The 20,264-nt window shown below is 39.7% G+C and overlaps 1 protein-coding gene across 6 annotated transcripts in view; it reads right to left on the reverse strand.

The window, feature by feature from the left end:
* LRCH2 (leucine rich repeats and calponin homology domain containing 2) overlaps window positions 1–20,264 on the reverse strand; it is a 112,547-nt gene that overhangs the window by 20,251 nt on the left and 72,032 nt on the right. For 2 of the 6 annotated variants that reach the window (XM_043973969.1, XM_043973970.1), the window contains exons 8-15: window positions 19,695–19,806; window positions 19,383–19,480; window positions 19,203–19,261; window positions 15,875–15,982; window positions 9,908–9,985; window positions 7,869–7,937; window positions 3,847–3,895; window positions 3,651–3,767 (exon numbers count right to left, since the gene is read on the reverse strand). In XM_043973969.1, the coding sequence (XP_043829904.1) occupies window positions 3,651–3,767; window positions 3,847–3,895; window positions 7,869–7,937; window positions 9,908–9,985; window positions 15,875–15,982; window positions 19,203–19,261; window positions 19,383–19,480; window positions 19,695–19,806 (690 nt within the window). The remainder of the gene's footprint in view (window positions 1–3,650; window positions 3,768–3,846; window positions 3,896–7,868; window positions 7,938–9,907; window positions 9,986–15,874; window positions 15,983–19,202; window positions 19,262–19,382; window positions 19,481–19,694; window positions 19,807–20,264) is intronic. The other 4 variants (XM_043973971.1, XM_043973972.1, XM_043973973.1 and 1 more) reach the window with 2 other exon arrangements.

The raw sequence follows: 20,264 nt of genomic DNA on the forward strand, positions 1-20,264 counted from the left end.
AACTGTGATATTCAAATAGAAATGAATATTTTTGCACCATAAGAAATGAAGGCAGCTATTGCAAACAATCCTGGGAGTTCTGAACTGATGAGTGTAAAAACAGAACTTCTTGGTAAACAAGTTGTACAAGAGCAACACAACTATTGAAAAAAAAAAGCTTTGAAGCCTTATGTAGTCTCCTCAACAAAATGACCAGCCGTGTTCCCAAGGGACCTAGGGTGAAACCCATGTCCTAAATAAAATTAATATGGAAACTGTAGTATGTCAGAGATCAATTTAATTCAACAGATATTTATTGTGAACCAAAGCATTTGTTTTCTCCCATTAAAATGTCAGTTCCTTGAGGGCAGAGATCACCCTTTTTTGGCTTGTGTTCCTATCCCCCACGCTTAGCTAATAAACACGTTCAAATGCTTCACACCTTGCCTTCGTTTCACCAAAGAAAGCCAACCCCTCTGCATAGATGCCTGATCCATCACCTTCAGTTTCCTCTGGCAGACTGCCTAGTCAATCATCTCCTTTGTCTAATCTTTTATCTCTCCCTCTCTTGAATCTCTTTCCCTTCTGCCCACCAATATGCCCAAGTCTTGCCCAACTTTTCAAAATCCTCACTGGCCTTGACCAGGCCCTCAAGCCATTCTCTTAAATCATCTCCAGATTTACACAGACCAACTCCTAGAAAAAAGATACCTAGAGCCAGGACCTCCACTTCCTCTCCTCTTGTTCCTAAAACCTTTGCGATCTAGCTCCAACTTCATCATTCACCAAAGCCAAAGACTTCTTTTGGAACTCTTTGTGCTTCTTTGTACACTACTGACCTCCTGCTCTCACGCTTGCTGTCTCTTTGTCTCTGTCTTGCTCCCTCTCCCTTCTTCCCTTCCCCCTTCCTCTCTCCCTCTCCCCCTTCCTCCTGCTCCCTCTCTCTGAGTTTTCCTGTCCTTGCTCCACTCTTGGTTCTCCTACCTCTCAGACAGCTCCTCCGTTTCCTTAGCTGGATCACCTCTCAGATCATGCCCCCTAATGGATTATGCCCTGAGCCCTCTTCTTTGCTCTCTCTCTACTAGTCTCCATGGATTTATTTGTCATCCCTATGCAGATGATTCCAAGATCTATAGTTCAGCCCCATCATCTCTCCTAAGCACTGAGTTGTCATCCCAAACTAACTTTTGGACATTTTTAAATGAAGGGTCCATACGCATCTGAGAGACAAGTCCAAAACAGAAACTGATCCTTTCCTCTAAGCCCCCTCACTTCCTTCCAAACCTCCATATTACCGTGCTGCCATTCTACAGCCTCGGTTCTTTCTAATCATTTGCCAAACAGTTTCTATTCCAAGGCCCCACTTTGGGTTTAGGTCCTCATCACCTCTCAACTGGACAACTGGACTACCTCCCATTTATGCCCTTCAATCCATCCTCCACATAGCATCAGTTATTTTTTCTTTCTTTTTTTTGTTTGTTTGGTGTGGTGGTTTTTTGGGGTTAAGTGACTTGCCCAGGGTCACATACAGCTAGTGTCAAGTGTCTGAATCCAGATTTGAACTCAGGGCCGATGCTTTATCCACTGCGCCACCTAGCTGCCCCCCAGTTATTTTTCTAGAACACATATCTGACTGTCTAGTTCCCCTCCTCCCCAGTGGACTCTCACTTGATCTGCCCAATTCCACTATTATACCATAGCCCTCCTTGCTTCTGTGGCTAAAGTCCTTGAGAAGGCCATCTGTCATGGGTGCCTCTACCTACTATCATCTCACTCTCCTCTTAACTCTATGCACTCTGGCCTCCTGGCTGTTCCTCAAATAAGACAATTCCCTCTCAGATTACCCTCAGTTTATCTTGTCTGTATCTTGTTTGTACCTATTTGTTTTCATATTATCTCTCTCATTAGACTGAAAGATCCTGGGCAGCAAAAACTTTCTTTTACCTTCCTTTGTATCAACAGAGTTTAGCACAATTCCTGGAACATAAGAGGTTCTTAATAAAGGCTTGTTGGCTTGGCCTGACTCAATAAACTCTGGTGGTTTCCAATTTCCTTTAGGATCAACTATAAATTCTTCTGTTTAGTTTCTAAAGCCCTTCAAAATTGGCACCAAACTACTTTCCTGGGCTTAGCATAATACATATGCACCCTCTTGTTCAGCCACACTATCCTTCCTGCTGTTGGGAACATGTGACATTCCCCTACCCTATCTCAGTGCCTTTACACAAACTGGAATATCCTCCCTGGGTACCTCTGCCTCTTGTCTGGCCTTCGGTGACATTCTCTGTATTTCTAAAAAAATGCTTCAATGACTCTCTTTTTTTTTTCTTTTCTTTCCACTCTATCCCAATCTCCTCCTCTCCTCATCCCTCACCCCAACACTGGAAAAAGACAAAAGGAAGCCAGGTCCTTGTAAATGGTCAGAGTCCAGCAAATCAAATTCCCACAATGGCTATAACCAAAATTATTTTGCCTTTTGAATATGGGACCCCTCTTTCAATGGGTCTCCATCAGGACGACAATGATAACTGAAACAATTCCAGAATATCAGCTGCTTTCAATTTCCACTTATGAGGCAAAGTAGCCAGCTCATCTCCCACCATGAGGACCTTGAGAAACATAAGAACTCATTTTTCTCATGTCCAATTACTGCCCTTAAATATGTACTTGTAATTGTTTGCTAATATGTAGCTAAAAGCGAAACTTTTCCTGGTAAGGAAGAAGATCCTATTCCAGTTACTACAAGGTAACTTCTTCCTGGGTTTAGCTCCCAACAAAATGAACCTTGTGTCCTTGATCCCCTGACTTAGAGACTCTGTTTCCTCATCCAAGTGTTAGTCACTATCCCCACTGTCCTTTTAACTTTTCCTTCTTCTACAGGTCTCCAAGTATGCCACCCACCTGCTACTGCTACTCCTCTACCTCTTGCCCTGAGTGCTGACTGTATTAATGGATCCCCTGGAGCTGAATACCACTGAGTAAAGTTCTCAAGAGTTTTAAAGCAGAGTGGGGGAAAGGGGCCCTCTCCTGGCGTAAGTACTCCATCTTTAACCTAGCCTCAATTTCAGCATGAAGCCACATGCACACCCTCCTACCTTTCTACTCCCCCTCAGTTTCCACTTAGTAACCATAAAGTAGAACAAAGTTGCCTTGCTCTGTTCCTGAAGTTGGCAGTACACCAAGACTGACCGCCTTCCTTTTTTCTGCCTCCTACACTATAAAACAGAATGTCCTAAAAGTCTTAGGGTGTTTTAAGTTTTAACATCTTCAAAGTGCCCTAAGACTTTTGGAACACCTTGTATAATGGTAGGAAATTATATTCAGAACTCATGTGGCTGATGATGGAATGCTGTTAATCAAGTGATCTCTCCTTACCTAGGCTTATAATAATAAAGATTCTCAACCATGATCCGTACCCAAAGTTTGTAAACTGTGGTTATCTTGCCACAACGTGGCTAATTTTCAAAGTTATTTACTAATACTAACACTAATAATTACTAATAATAATTTACAAAATGATTTACTTGACATTACTGGGTCATATATCAATACTATATATTGCAACATTTAATTGTGTCAGTATGTTCTATTGTGAAGCAATTACATTTACGATAAAAATGAGAAGATGAACAATACTAGTTACATAGCACATTAAAAAAAAAACTAGATACCTTGAAATATTCCTTTCTAATTTGTTTGCTTCGCCTCCTTTCTTCATTCTGCCAGATTAGAGGTTGCGTTTCAGGCCACTGCTGTTCATCAACTGGATCCTTTTGATTCCCTAAAGACTGTGATAAAAGAATGTCTTTTCACTATGTCAGTTAGTGCCCAGTGAGGAAGAGAACAACAAACTGATGTCGTCTTTACCTGCCACATGAAGGGTGACAATGCAGAGTTGACTTCATCTGCCAAGACACTAAAAAATTAAACACATCTTCATTTGTTAAAATGTTGACAAGTAAAAAAAAAAAATCCTCAGGCTTCATTATTAAGTCCCCATTTTTATTACAGGGATTTTCTTTTGTTAAATAAATTCTTAGATAAATTTCCTAGGGCCTACCCTTTTATTTCACTTGGGAAAAACTGTCTTGCCATAAAACCTCAAGAAATCACACCACTGTGAGGGAGTTATCTGCAGCGGGAGCCAGAGAGGCAAAGCAGAGAAAGAGCCAGGCAGAAAGAATTGGATTCAAGTTCTGGCCCAGACTAGCACACAAGTGGCTCAACCTCTCAGTGCCCCAGGCAGCTCTTGGAGACTAGAACTTAGACAGGAATTGTGGCCTTGCAGTGATAAGAGGGATTTCCCTAAACTGACAACATACAGGACCATTCTGACCTGCACCCTCACAAAAGAACTCTGCCGAATACCAATCTAGGCACTTGGGAGACGGACAGAGACAGGAGTTAAAATACTTCTACACCCCAGGAGAACATTCCATTATGGAAGAAAGTGGTAAAGATTCACAATGAAAAACAAGAGCTCATTTCAGCTGTTTGCATGATGCTAAAATATTTTAAAAGTGAAAAATTCAACCAGCCCATCATTAAACTGCTCTATATAGTGATCAATTTAGCTGAATGACTGCTTTTCTGTTGTATTTCTGAAGTGTTTTGGCTTCACTCAAAGATGAGTTTCCTAATCTTTGCATTTTAACACAAAGTGTTACTTAAAGGAAATTCTCCACGGGGGGGGAAAAAGTTTGTGTTGAGGGGGAGGGTTTAATAGGGCATTTTGGAGGGAGGGTGGATTCCAGGGGACATAGGGTTTGGAGGAAAGGATAGACTTTGAACGAGTGTGGAAGAGAGAAAGGAAGGGAAGAAAAATGTGGCTGCTGCTTCTTAAGCGGCATTTTGAAAGAAAGGGGAAAGGGAATGTAAGTGATTGGACTAAGTCTAAATGCTGCTAAAAGAAAAACCTCAGCCCAGTAGCATAAGTTTAATTCTGGGGCTTTGGGCCCTCGAGTGAAAATTTAGGAAAAGGGGAGGCTTCTACTTTTTTGGGGGCGGCAGGGCAATGAGGGTCAAGTGACTTGCCCAGGGTCACACAGCTAGTAAGTGTCAAGTGTCTGAGGCCGCATTTGAACTCGGGTCCTCCTGAGTCCAGGGCTGGTGCTTTATCCACTGCACCACCTAGCTGCCCCCTTCTACTTTTAAGAAAGAAAATGAAAAGAGCTTCACCCTCTTTGTAAGATGGTGTTTTAAGTGGAGTTTTACAGATCTCTGACATAGCTATATGACCTTGTGCAAGTCATTGACCTCTCTCTGCCTTATCTTCCTCATCTATACAATCAGGATCAAAAGAGCACCTATCTACCTACCTCTCGTGCCTGTGAGAGGATCAGATGAGATATCATTTGTGCAGTGCTTATTTAGCACACAGTCTGGCACATAATAGGTACTACATAAATGCTAGCTCTCATTATTATTATTATTATTATTATTATTATTATTATTATTTTTAGTGAGGCAATTGGGGTTAAGTGACTTGCCCAGGGTCACACAGCTAGTAAGTGTTAAGTGACTGAGGCTGGATTTGAACTCAGGTACTCCTGACTCCAGGGCTGGTGCTCTATCCACTGTGCCACCTAGCTGCCCCAGCTCTCATTATTATTAATGTTGTTGTTGTTGTTACTTAAAATAGGAGGTTACTTAACAAAGAAATTTAAGTTGTGTAAAAACGTCTTGAAGCATGCACCTTGTCTGCATTAACAACACACTCACCTCTTTGCTCTTTTAATATCAATGTTTGTCAGTCTTAACCTAGCACGCCAAGCTACTAAGGTGGGAAACACCCTCGGGTACCAAAGAAGGGACAATGGAGAGTCACTGTTTCACGGTAAGGGGGAAAGGTCTCACTACACATTCATCCCTTAGTAAACTGGCTTCACCAAGTGATTGAGCTGCTCTCCATCTCATTTGGCAAACTTCGCGTGGAGCATCAAACCCAAAAGCAAAGAGGCAAAAAGGCCAAACTTCCACAGAGACCAAAAGCACAGTAAAACAAATGGTGGCACTAGTGATCTTGGCCACATGTTACATTGTTTGTATTCTGAAATTTCTAAGTATCAAATTCATGTTACTACCTAATAAATTATAATAATTACATAAATATCCATTCCTCCTCATTCACAATAAGGATTCTTAATCTAGGGTGCAGGAATTTTACAATATATATTTTTAATAACTGTTTTAAAATATGATTTATTTATTTCTATGTATTGTATTTTCTGCATATAAAAATATTATTCTGAAAAGGAGTCTGAAGGCTTCATCAGACTGCCAAAGGGGTCTGGGACACCAAAAAAGGTGTTCTAGATACAAACTATCAAAAAATAAAAAATAAAAATATCCATTTATCTTCACTGATGGACATCTTTTTTTATGTTCTTTGAGAACATAAACCTTGTTTTGTTTGCCTCATTTCACCAACATGAATTCTTTCCTTCCTTTGCTAACATCAAAGGATTTTAAATGACCTTAAAAGTTACCAAATTCAGCAGATATAGCAGAAAGAACAGTGGCTTTGGAGACAGAAGATTGTGATCTGGATGAACTAAGGGCCAAACTAGATGGGTACTGAAGGACCTTTGGCTCTGGATCAATGAGCCCATGAAATCCTGGTCCTTTCTTTTACAGGAGAGAATGCAGGGGTCAAGTGACTTTTCTGTTTTATAATAAACAAACAAAAAGAATTCTTGCATCCAGTAGACGCTACTCCACTTACGTAGATATAATATACAAGTTCAAAAGAATCATGTGAATGAGTGAAAAGAAGCAAATTTCAATGACTTTTGTTGTCAGTCTAAAACAACTCTTTGAGACTTCATCCAGAGATGTACCAGCTATTGGTTTGTGTTTCCTTGTGATGACTTTTAGCATGAACACTGGGGGAACATCAGCCCTTTCACAACAACACTACACTATCAGGCAGATTCTGGGCCCCCTCAACACTTGCAGCCATCTCCACTGCTTCTCATCTCTCCCTTCTTGGAAGTTGTGACTGTCCTCGTTACTCCCACTCAGGACAGTAAGTTGTACATCCTGAGGCCCAGCCCTAGGGCCACAACTTCATTGGCTGCCCAGGTTCTAAAAATGTGTGTGGTCTTCTAGCATTTGTCTGCGTTATGCCCATACCGCCCCAGGACCACGTACACAGACAAAAGGAATTTAAAAGGGCAAGCAGCTGGTGGTACCAGAGTGCACTGAGCACTGGACTCGGAGTTGGGAAGACTGCAGTTCCAGACACTATCTAGCCGTGTGACCCTGGAAAAGTCATTTAGTCTCTCTTGGCCTCAGTTTCCTTATCTGTAAAACAGGAATAGTAACAAGACCAACCTCACAGGGTTTTCGAGAGGAACAATGAGATAGAAGATGTAGAATGCTTTGTGAAACTGCAAGCACTATCCAAATTCTAGTCATTCTTACAATCCAGCTCTAAATGCAACAAAAGTATGAAGAATGAACTTAAGTCAAGTGGAGGAAAAGCTGACACTATCTAGCTGGCCAAACAGCACAGAAGAACCCAGAAGGAGAACAAATTAAGTCTCCTCATCTTTTGTTTTTCTCAATCACAAAGCATTTTTGTCAAGTGCACGCCATGCATGTTTTTTTTCTTTTCAATCTGCCAGACCAGTGTGTAAACCACTCAGGACCTAAATTCTCTGTGGGGAACCAAGAGTTCACTTGCAGGATCAGAGATTGTCCCAGGGGTGGCACCTTCTACCTGTGCCTTGGAAAGCTGCTGTGACCAAAAAGCCCATCTCCCAGCAGGGGGAAGGGGGCGGGGCTGCCAACAAGCGTCCCTGCATTTAGGCTTGTCCCTGAGCAACAGGCAAACAGACAAAAACCAGACTGACCAGAAACAAATAAGCACTGACATGGGTATATACCTTTTTTCAAATTCCACAGTTTGCTTAGGTCTGTTTCTTGGGTTTACTGAAGATGAATGATTAAGAAGCCTAGAAACAAATCAAGAAATCAATGTTTATAATAATATAGAGTATGTGCTCATCAACAACATCTTTATAAGCTACAAAGAAAACTGCTGGGAAACAAGTTTGGAAAAGCCAATGAAACAGTGGCCCCAAATGAGCCTTTCATGGACTCTTCCTGTAACAAGCCTTCTCTTTTAGGCCTGGGGTACCTCCTAGCCAGGACGCCCATGTCTACCTACCTACCAATTCCAGCTGAGAAACCCCATCTCCCGAGACAGAAGAGAGGAAAACATGTTTTATAGGGGCTAGCATGACTGACTGCAAATGTCTTTTAATATAAAGGAAATTATAATATATGCATTTGACAGCAGAAAGAGATGATACATAGTCCAAAATGCTGACAGTGAACTAAGAAGCCCTACCACTGTGGCAGCTTAATTCTCAACACAAATACATACACTTCAAATTGTAATGGTAATAAAATGATAATGAGGGAAGAGTCCAAAGAAAAACATTATTATCCCGGAATCTTTCTCATAGTTTTGACAATCCTTTGTGGCTGCCGAACAGTTTCTACCTGGTATCTGTTGTATCCTTTACCCTAAAGCAATCTGACCTTAAAATCACAATTCCTTGTTCCAGTACCACTATGATTAAGTAAGCAGCAAGGACTTTGAGTGATGCAGAAATTCGATGGTTAAATGTCCACAAGTGCAGAAAAGTCAAATGGGAAAGGCAATAACAGAACTACCTGTAGCTTTTAGAGTCTTTATGTATCAGTGACCTAAGAAATGAGGGCATGAAGACGATCCTTACAGGGTGCAATGCTACAACATAACCACCACTTGGGGGAGGGGTGCCATGGAAGTCATTTCCAAGCTCGATTACTTTAAAGTGCAACCCCCTCACAAACATTCCCTAGTTTTTACTGGCTGACATCAGAGAGATACCATAGATGTCAAAACAACTGTGGATAAGCTTCATTTATTTAAACTTTAATTTTAAGGACCTTTGAAATTCCTTAATGAGAATTTCTCTAAAATGGCAGTCTATTTACATAATGAACTATTAGTGATAAGCAGCCCAATAATTAGTCCATATGTTGGGCATCCCTTTGATATAAACCCATAGAGGAAAGTCCTCTAAGTCAATTTAGAATGATAGAATTATTTTACAGATGGGGAAACTGAGGCCCAGAATGAAGAAGTGACTTGCCCAAGGTCACACAGTTAGTTAGTGGTGGAACCAGCCCAAGACTAACAACCCAATCTCTCCTAACTCCTAGTTCAGACCTCTTTCTTTTATCATGAAAATGGGAAAATGGCTGCCTCCTTTCTCCCCTACATGAAGAAAAAGAGGTTCGTTTTCTTCTTATGTTCCTTTTGTAATTTTGGAGGAAAAGGATCAAGGAGTGAGAATATAGCTAAGTGTAAATGGATAATATTGTCCTATTACTGAGAGACAATACAAAGAGGATCAAGGTCCTGTTACCCATGGCTGTCTACTCAGCAGGACCCAGGCGTAGCTAGGAGGTAGGTATGGTTGGATAGAGATGGTTAACTTCTGACAGTATAGGCATATCCATATAGGTCTGACTACATTCCAGAGATAAACAAAAACATATAGGATACGTATATTATGTATTAGGTCTTAGCCATACCTCTATTCTCTTCTAGAAATGTAGAATTTAGAGCTGACTATTCATGCTGTTATATGCATGGAGGCTATACGACATTTGGCCATATAAATAAAGATGTATAAAAAGAGGGAATTCTCTAAATTTCCCAGGAAAACATAACTGGCTCTGATCAACATTCTAAGTTCCTGAACAATGTCATCTCTAGAAACTTGTGGCAGCCCACACGTACAAATGGCTATGAGCTTATGTTGCTCCCTAATTAATAGCAGTGGTCCAAGGAAACGCCTACTTCCAAAAGTTTTCAACAATCAGTTGCATGCAAATGGCCCTTTAATACTTCACAAACTTGAGATACCTTGATGCACGTCCTGCTGCTCTGGTCTTCTGGAAGAGTTTTTCACTGAATGATGTTCTATAACTTAAAGGTCTCCGTCTGTATTCACATTTCCCGCACATCAACCAAACCCAAAGATGGAAGAAGTAAGGAGATGGTGTGGATGGGAGAGGACAGGGCGGTCATTAGTACAGCAAGGAAAGAGGAGTGGAGAGATTTCAAGAGCAGAAAGAACTGAGTGATTAGTTACAGCAAGTCAGAAGTTAATTTGATGACCCTCAAACTGCAATTTTCACAAGAGCTTCTCAAAGCCCCATAAAATAGCTACGCACACAACCCACCATGACTCAAACCCCAAAATAACATTGCTTTTTCAGTTCAAGCATTAAGTGAAGTTCAATCAGACTGACTGATCTCTGGGATTCACTTTCGGTTACAGGTCTTTTATTCTTAAATTAGCTTACTAAACAACACTTAGTACCATCTCCTTTCCAAAACAAGTTGAAACTTCCATGTTGGCTAAAAGCAAATAAAGAGATGGTAAAAAAAAAAATAAGTGGCATATAAAAGAATTACTATGCTATCGGGTAAATTGGCATGTTTGAAGATGCCCTGTAACAAGGCTGGCCAAGTGAAATGAAAGGTTGCACAGACTCAAATGTATGAGAATCTTTCCTTTAGAATAGGCAGATGAAAGCCAACAAGTCTATGTGCTAGGAACATCAAATGAATTAAGGTGACAGGTGGAATGCTTTTGTAAAAACACACCAAAAATTTTTTTAAAAATAAAAAAAACACACAAAGACAAGCAAGAGTTGCCACTGTCATTTCAGCTTCTCCTGACAACCCTCAAGTAGTATATCACTATGCTGATAATGGTAAGTGTGAGTAAGGCTGGGGACCTTTTGATGGATTGGCTAAAATGTCTTTAGACTGAATGATTTCTTAGAAAGGCTAGGGCAGCTAGGTGGTGCAGTGGATAGAGCACCGGCCCTGAATTCAGGAGGACCTGAGTTCAAATCCGGCTTCAGACACTTGACCCTTACTAGCTGTGTGATCCTGGGCAAGTCACTTAACCCCAAATGCCTCACATACCCCCCCCCAAAAAAGGTTGAAAGTTTTTTTTTTCTTTTTGGGGCGGGGCAATGAGGGTTAAGTGACTTGCCCAAGGTCACACAGCTAGTAAGGGTCAAGTTTCTGAGGTCAGATTTGAACTCAGTTCCTCCTAAATCCAGGGCTGGTGCTTTATCCACTGCACCACCTAGCTAAGGCTGATACTTTCAATATAAAGGCTAAAACTTAATCACCCAAATTATTCTCAAGGAAAAATTCGATGTTTCAAAAATAACTGTTTCAAATACAAGCAAAGATAATGTTTGAAATGGGCTTCAATATGATCAAATGTAGATATAATAAGAATTTAGAATATGCAGAGAATTTTTAAGTGATTAGATATATGGGATAAAACTAAGTATATTTTAGAAGAAAATTATGCCTAAGTACTCAATAGGACATAAATTCAATCCCTGAAGAAAATTTAGAAAGTATTTTATACTTCTTAGACTTGTGATGGGCTGGTGGGAAGGGAGGTGAAGTCTTTCGATTTTGATTACTTAAAATCTTTTCCTAGTAATTCTTTAATATCCAATTACACACTGGCCCTGGATTCAGAAGGACCTGAGTTCAAATCCAGCCTCAGACACTTAACACTTAACTAGCTCTGTGACCCTGGGCAAGTCACTTAACCCTCACTGCCCCACCCCCCAAAAATATCCAATTACAAAATGCCCACTTAATGGTTCAGCTAATGAAAAATGCTGATTGTCTGCCAGCATCTCCATGTCATCCAAGACCCTTCTGGATGCCTTCAGGAACCAACCAGTTAGTCTATGCTCATAGAACAAAAGAAAAATAATTTTAAAATATTTTGTTGTTATTGTTGTCATGTCCGACTCTTCATGACCCCATTTGGGGTTTTCTTGGCAAAGATACTGAAATGTTTTGCTATTTCCTTCACCAGCTCATTTTAAAGATGAGAAAACTGAGGCAAAAAGGGTGAAGTGACTTGCCATGGGTCACACAGCTAGTGTCTAAGGCTGAATTTGAACTCATGAAGAGGAGTCTTCCTGACTCCAAGCCCAGCACTCTATCCACTGTGCCATCTAACAGTCCAATTTTAAAATATATTCCAAACAAAACAGAGGTTTGGGAAGAAAATCATGTATGGCATCTTCCTCGATTAATATCAACATCTTTGGCATCCTGTGCTTTTTTGGGATTAGCCACATCACTATTCCTTTCACTGGTAAGCTGACAGTACCTTGATTTTCACTATAAACTAAGCAGGTGGTAAGTGAACAGTTAAATAAACATTCAAGGTAAAGATAGCTAATGCACCGTGGTAATCTGGCAGGCAGAATTCTAATCAAGTGTGAAGATGACAAAAACAAACAGGACAAATACAATGAGATCTGCAAAGAAAATCACTACAACTTTTGTAGCTTGTGTGTAGCTTGGAAAGTCACTAAGATCATTTCTGCTATAAAATCACTCTGGACCCATGGAGGGGAAAAGTGGACAGTCAAACAGAACTTCTAGAGGGTGAAGATAGAGAAGGCTTCAATTTAAGCTTCTGAGATCACACTGAAGTGACAGAAAGAAGCCAAGACCATGAGCCATGAGCACGTACCAGAAACTTAAGCAGAGCTGATTATTCGAAGAAGAGGAAAGAAAAGATCTAGTCAACAAGGCACCAGACGCTAAATCGGATCACCTGAACTCCACCTTGGTGTTGGCCCCCAACAAAAGGAGTTGGGCCATTTAGCTCTTTGGGTTTTTTTTTTGGGGGGGATGGGCCCACTGGGGATCAATGACAGCTCTGCAACTTATATTCATCCAGAGCTGCTGGGAGCAATGGGTCAGTGACTTACCAGGGTCAAATGGCCAAGTTTGAATCAGAGGCTGGATTTTGAACCAGGTCTTCCTAAATGAAAGGCCTCTTTCCAGTCCACCTCTCTTAATGCCTATTTAACCTTCTAAATACATCATAAATGGTGAAAAACTCGCCAGGCTTCTCACCTATATCAGTAGCTTGTGGTTTTTTCCCTGTCAGTACCTTTAAATATTGTGAATCTTGTTAGAAAGTAGCATAATTGAGCACTGGCCTTGGATTCAGGAGGACCTGAGTTCAAATCTAACCTCAGACACTTGACACTTAACTAGCTATGTGACCCCGGGAAAGCCACTTAACCCCAATTGCCTCACCAAAAGAAAAAAGAAAAAAAAAGTAGCATAATTAGCTTTCAACATTTGGTAAAAGATCTGAAAAGATCTTAGAGTTGAGTGTTTTTATACATGATTAGGAAATTTAACAGGAGAAGTCTCAGAGAAAAAAAAGAAAATAACTTTTCCAGTCATCTTGCAAACAGTCCAAGCCATTTCTTTTGAAGAGCTGTTTGGCAAATAAAGGTTACTTTCAAATAAGGTCTATAAACTTTGACTTATTTTCCAAATAACTGAGCATATGCTGGTGGTCTGCCATGTGTAAGGCACCATACTAGTGCTGGTTTTGTATTAATTCCCATGAAAAAAAAACTATAAAATTTGTCATGCAGTCCCTGTTATACCTAGAGCATTAAAAAAATCAGGTCATGTGGGAAGAAAGACATAAATGATCAACTAACAGATACAGTGCTAGAAAGACTCACTAGGAACATTTCTATTGTAAAACTCAAATACTGAAAGGGGATGCCCAGAGCATCTCAACATGTTGAGCTTCCCAGGGCTGCTTGGGAACTTCCCCCTCACATGCACCTGACAACTACTTTAATCCCAGAGAGTAGAGTAGCGTCATATTAGGTAAAACGGCTCACCTCCATCTTCATCTCAGAAATTATGGAAAATCTAACAGGTGGTCAGTGAAGAGGAAGCATGGTGGAGAGTACTCACAGAATTCAAGATAGAGAAATAAAGGCATCCCAGAAAATGGCGAAATGAGTAACACAAAGGCCATGAAATCACAAGGAAGGCAGGCACATCAAACATGGAGAAAGGGGAAGAGCCAGTTATTATGCCACTATTCTAAGCTGAGGATTCTAATAAGTACCTTAATATTTGAGTCCAGGCCTTTCCAGAAAACTAAAGGGCATCTGGTATGTTGGCATGTCATCCACTGACTATTCAAAAAAGTTTTTTTTTTAATAGCCTATCTGTAAATAAAGGATCGCAATGACCCCTGAAAATGCACACACTTACCACTTGCTGTGCTTATGGTTGGGCATTATCACAATAGCAGAAACACTGGGATAATTCAGTTGCACCATTCCAAACAGTCCAAGTACAAGTAACATATTTGGGGGACTGGACTCATGATTTCATTGGTATAGGGAACTCTCAGGTTAAGACACTCCCTATACTGATGCATGTTGACACCTCTGAAACTTCATTCCTCAGGGAGAAGATTAGTGACTTGCCTAGGGTCACAAAGTTGATATCTGTCAGAGGTCAAACCTGAAGACAGGCTTTCCTGGCTTTGACATTGGATCTTTGTCCACTATGCAGCACTGCCTCTCATATGTTAATATAAACAACAACAACCAAAAAAATCCACAACAACCTATTGCTTTGAGAATTACTGCGCTGCCCTCCCATTAGGATACAAGAGCCATTAGGATGTAATCATGTTGCATTCACATTTGCGCCATTAAACATCTTAAGATGTCAGGGTTTCCTGTCACCACTTTTCATCACAATGTTGCCACCTACAAGCCACCATGTAATTTCTTTGAATAAAGAGATGCTACAACTAGCCTAACTTCAGCAAGGAAGGGGATTTCGCTCCTTTCCCCCAGGAATTAAGAAGGGTTTGCACTGATTCCTACCCCCAGACCCTGAGGGCCTCTTCAGCCCATGGCTGGGGCATATACAGTCTATGGCCATGAAACAGGGCAATGGGAAGCTATCAGCTTGAACATTATTTAAATTATTGAAACATTATCAAAATTATCATCAGCACAATGTTTTAGCCAACTACTATTCCAGCTACATAATTCACAGATGCCCCAGAGTTCTAACATTCATTTTAGGATCTTTTCAAGGCACACTGTGAAGATGCCAATATTTACTTTAAGCATACACAAACCATTAAATATCTTCTAATATTCAAATATGCATGCAAACAAGATGTTTATGTGTACATGTGTATATATGTGTGTACATATATATACATGTACAGGTGTGTGTACATGCTAATACACAGACACTCACAGAAGGTGTTCCGAGTCATCATGCAGGTTTAAGCTTTAATAGTTGCAGAAGAATAAAGGCTACAAATTTGCAAAAAGCAATATTTGAAAAGATAGCTGTTTCAATGTTCGGTTTTTTACTAGGCTCCAACCATGGGCAATATGTTGCTCTAGTTGATTTTCAAACTCTATAGATCCATCGATCTGAGAAAATGTCAAAGAGACATAATGATAGGCTGTCCCTTCTTATTAAAACTAAATTTTTATCATTCAAAATTCACAAAACTGGACTATAAATGACATTGAAATACTTAAACTTTCAAATAATGTCTTATCTAAGTATGCAGCATTTATGCTTCTGAAATAACTAAAGCTTAAAATTGCACTCAGACTTTGGGGATATCATATATATGTACAAAGACATATGTAAACATACACAAACAAAATTTGTGTACATATTTATAATTTATCACTTACGGAGAAGTCACCCAAGGAATCTGAAATATGCTAATGATTATTTTTTCATATTCCTGCCTATAAAGTTTTCCTCTAAGATACATTCAAAGCATAAATATTTGTATATTATATCCCTAAATATTTCCCATTACATTTTAGCAGTTAGTCCCTTAAAAATTCCCCAAAGGGCATCCACCATTTACTGTAAACTGAATAGACTTTAACCTTCAATGATCTGTTTAATGACCATGTAACCTTCCTATTTAAATCTGATTACTGCCATGAATACCTGTTCTTCTGCTCCTGCTGCAATAACTGAGCAGCTATTTTCCTTAAATCAGTAACTTCCTTCAAATCATCATCTTCTTCCTCTGCAAGGAACTGCTCTTTCTGAATCCTGAAAGGGGAGACAAATGTTGTTATTCTGAAATGGAAAGAGGTCAAGACAGGCTGTCCGTTCCACCAACTTTTAGAAATAAAGACTATTTCAGTTTGTCACACTTATAATCCAATGTATGTGCTCCGCACATTCTCCACTGGATGGGCTCTCCCAAAGCTTGCAGTCTGCTAAACCTTGATGTGAAATGTAACCTGCTGTCTACATATACAGTCTACTGTATTATACTTTCCATAAACATCTAAGAAATGAATGACCACAGGAATCAGGCAGTAGTCAGTCACACACATTCCCACTTGGGATTTCCATATTAAATAACTGAAAAATCTCAAGCACTATAAAAATTCCCACTTGTCTGAAGAAAAACTTTATTCATCAATCACTTATTTCTGTTAGACAAGAAAAGAGGTGACCAAAATAAAAACAGAAGGTTTCGGGGTGGCTAGGTGGCGCAGTGGATAAAGCATGGCCCTGGATTCAGGAGTACTTGGGTTCAAATCTGGCCTCAGACACTTAATGCTACTAGCTGTGGGACCCTGGGCAAGTCACTTAACCCCCATTGCCCAACAAAAAGTTTTTAAAAACCAGAAGGTTTCAAAAAAAAAAAAAAGAAATGCCAAGAATACATTTCAAATAAGATTAGCAAAACTTTCAAAAAAGTTAGAATAAAATCAAAATGCCATTTATACTGTTCACAAAGGACAAATACCCAGGCCAAAAAGGATGACCCTCTCATTGCATCTCCAGCTATCATGACCACTGAAAAGCTCACTCAAGGAGTTAGCAACATCTTAACACCTTGAGAGTGAACAAAACTGCAACATGAGATGGCCTAGCTGCCCGCTCTCTACCTTGAAAAGTCATTAATGGCACCTTACACACACACACACACACACACACACACACACACACACACACAAATAAGAAAATACAGGATGCTCTGAGAAAGCAAAGAATACTCAAACCTAAGAGGGCCTGGAAAGAGTTCCTACAGAAGAGGGCACCTGAGGTGAATCTTTTTTGTCTGGTTGGTTTTGGGGGGGGGTTGGGGTGGGGGTTTGCAGGGCAATGAGGGTTAAGTGACTTGCCCAAGGTCACACAGCTAGTAAGTGTCAAGTGTCTGAGGCCGCCTTTGAACTCAGGTCCTCCTGAATCCAGGGCTGGTGCTCTATCCACTGCACCACCCAGCTGCCCCTGGATAATAGGATCATAAATCAAAGCCAGAAGGGGTCACAGAGGATCCTCTAGTCCAACTCTCTCAATTTCTAGATAATGACAGCTGATAGAGAAAACAAGTCATTTAATTTTAAATGGCCAAAAGACACTTAAAATGACTGAAAATCGGTGTGGTTTTTAGCAGAAAGAGTCCAGCATCATCGCTTCCACTCCTGGGGCTTTGGTTTCCTCATTTGTAAAAGAGTTTGGACTACATGATCATTAACATCTCCTCTCATTTTAACAGCTTGAGCCATTTAATCTTTCCTTTGTCTCTTTTCTTCATTTGCAAAATGAGGACACCACCACTAGCTCCACCCTGGTTGCAGGACTAAGGTGAAGATCAAAGAAGTTAACTGAAGGCAAGTCAATAGCTCAAGGAGCACTTATTAAATGCTTATTTTCTACCAAGCACTAGGTTACGCCCTGGAAAGAAAAGCAAAAGCAAAAATAGTCTTCATCGTCAAGCAGCTCAAGGGGCAAAAACACACACAAAAGGTATATGCAAGATACTTATGAAGCAGACTAAGAAAATAACCATTTTATTAAATTGTCCTAAATCCTAAATCATAAAATATTTTATCATAAGTACTGTCATTATAGGTACACCAGGGCTAATAAATAGTATTAATATAATAAACTGTTTCTAATTAATAAAACTATGAATAGCTATTAAAATAATTGCGAACAATTTATTCTCATTAATATAGCATAATTAATAGGATGTTATTACTTTAGTGATAATTAATAATAAATGCCATTAATCATTAGTAACTGTTATTACTTATTAAAATCATAAGTGTATCGTTAACTAAAGAGTTCATAATAACTGATGCTATTTCTAACAACAGCTAGCATGTATATCATGTTTTAAAGGTTACAAAGGGGAGCAGCTAGGTAGTGCAGTAGATAAAGCACTGGCCCTGGATTCAGGAGGACCTGAGTTCAAACCCAGCCTCAGACACTTGACACTTTACTAGCTGTGTGACCCTGGGCAAGTCACTTAACCCTCATTACCCCACAAAAAGTTTTCAAAAATTTAAAAATAAAGGTAACAAAGGGAAAGGCCTCCTGCAGAAGGTGGCATCCAAGCTGAGTCTTGGAGGAAGTCAGGGATTCTACAAGGCAGAGGGGATGGGTAAGAGTATTCGGGCATAAGGGACAGAGAGCCTGGGCAACAGCAGAGTCAGGAGATGGCAATGTCATGGGGGCAAAAACATGAAGAGGAATAATGCATAAAAAGAATGGAAAGACAGCTTGGCAGCCAGTGGGGAAGAGTTTGATCCCAAAGGTAAAAGGGAAGCCCTGGAAACCCAGTTTACTGAGTATCATAGTATCACACTTTCTGAAAATCATTTTCTCAGCTAATGCAAGGAGAGACTGGTGAGGAGAGCTCCGGGAAATGAAGTGATATGCCCACGGTCCCAGTCAATGCATGTCAGAGCAGAGATGCAAACCCCAGTCTCTCAAGACTCCAAGCCTATCACCACTGTGCCTCTACATACGTATGAGGTATATTATTGTGCTTCGAAAAGGAATGCTCATGCTACTTATACTGTCTGATACTTGTGGGACGCTTTACCTTTGCTTGTCTAGGCCCAGCCTCCACTGCCCTTCCCAATCATCTCCATGTCACAGTGTGAAGATCTTGAGTCCCTTCCAGCTTCTTTGCTTGGGCTGTCTTCCTCCATGTGCACATAAACTCCGTGAGGACACACAGACTGTCTTGCTTGCTTTTCTTGATATCCCTATCACTCAACATAGTGCTTGTTCTGCTGTCTGTCTAGCTAGTTAGCTATGAGCTCACTATGTGTTTGCAGCAATTTCTAATATGACTGTGGCACACGTACGTGAACTAACAAAAATAAAACAAGTTTAATCTAAATAGGACATGTGAATGTAGAGCAAATAATTACAGCTAAGTTCTTTCAAGTGAATATTCCACTAGATCCATAACAAATATTTAACATATCAACTTTTGGGATTATATTTATCATGTGCTTACCTTTTCTCATCTCCCCATTCTTCATTTTTCTGAGATTTCTCAGAAAATTTTTCTCTTCCCTTAAATAAGAAAAAAATAGAGTTTTTCTATTTGTTGACAGGCCAAACTGAACCATTCAGTCCATTTTTGTGAGATCAAAGGAAAAATTCATTCATGGCAATACAAAAAAGATTTCTCTACCTTCAGAAAGGAAACAAATGATCCAATATGTGCATCTCCTTGCTCAGGAACTGCTACATCCTCTGGGTTGGGGTCAATGTAATCATACACCTCCTGGTCTAGTACAGGTTTACATGTATTAGAAAATAAAAATATTAAACCACAGCCTCTGACACAATTCTGCTTTCTATCCTAGGAGATACAGTTGATTAAATATAATATCATACTATGAAGTAAAGTCATTACATTTAAACCTGGGTTTTGAGCCCAGATCAACTCCAAGAAGGAGTAGGTAACCAAAACAAAAATAGGAAAACCCCATCAATGAACTACCTTTATGAGGGTCAAGTTTGCTTCCCATCAAGTGATTGTCATTTCTTAGAGTCTGGTCCCTGGTTGATTCTGATACTTGAGAGTGAAGGCTGATTGTGTCATCATCTGATGGCTGTGAAGAATAAAAGGATAGAACATTGTGAACACAGTGTAAGAATTAAGTTGCAACAAATTTTAGTTAAGTTGCATCATTACCGATAAAACAAATTTTAGAGTATTTTTGCACCTAATTTCTAATACAAAGTACTATTATTAAAAGTGTATTGTCTACGTTGGAAATTGTAAATCTTGAAATTCTATACCAAATTAGCATTGATATCATTATTTTAAAAAATAAAGTGATTCGCAGTTAGGCAAAGCCAATATAATAAAAACAACAATTTTACCTAAACTAATCTATTTTTTCAATGTCATCCCAATTAAATTACTAAAAATGATTTTACTGAGCTAGAAAAAATAACAAAATTCATTTGGAAGAACAAGAGTTCAAGTAAATGAAAGTAATGAAAAAATGTAAAGGAAGGAGGTTTAGCAGTACCAGATCTTAAACTATACTATGAAGCAGTAATT

This window comes from Dromiciops gliroides, chromosome X, assembly GCF_019393635.1.
Source record: "Dromiciops gliroides isolate mDroGli1 chromosome X, mDroGli1.pri, whole genome shotgun sequence".
Taxonomy (NCBI): Eukaryota; Metazoa; Chordata; class Mammalia; order Microbiotheria; family Microbiotheriidae; genus Dromiciops; species Dromiciops gliroides.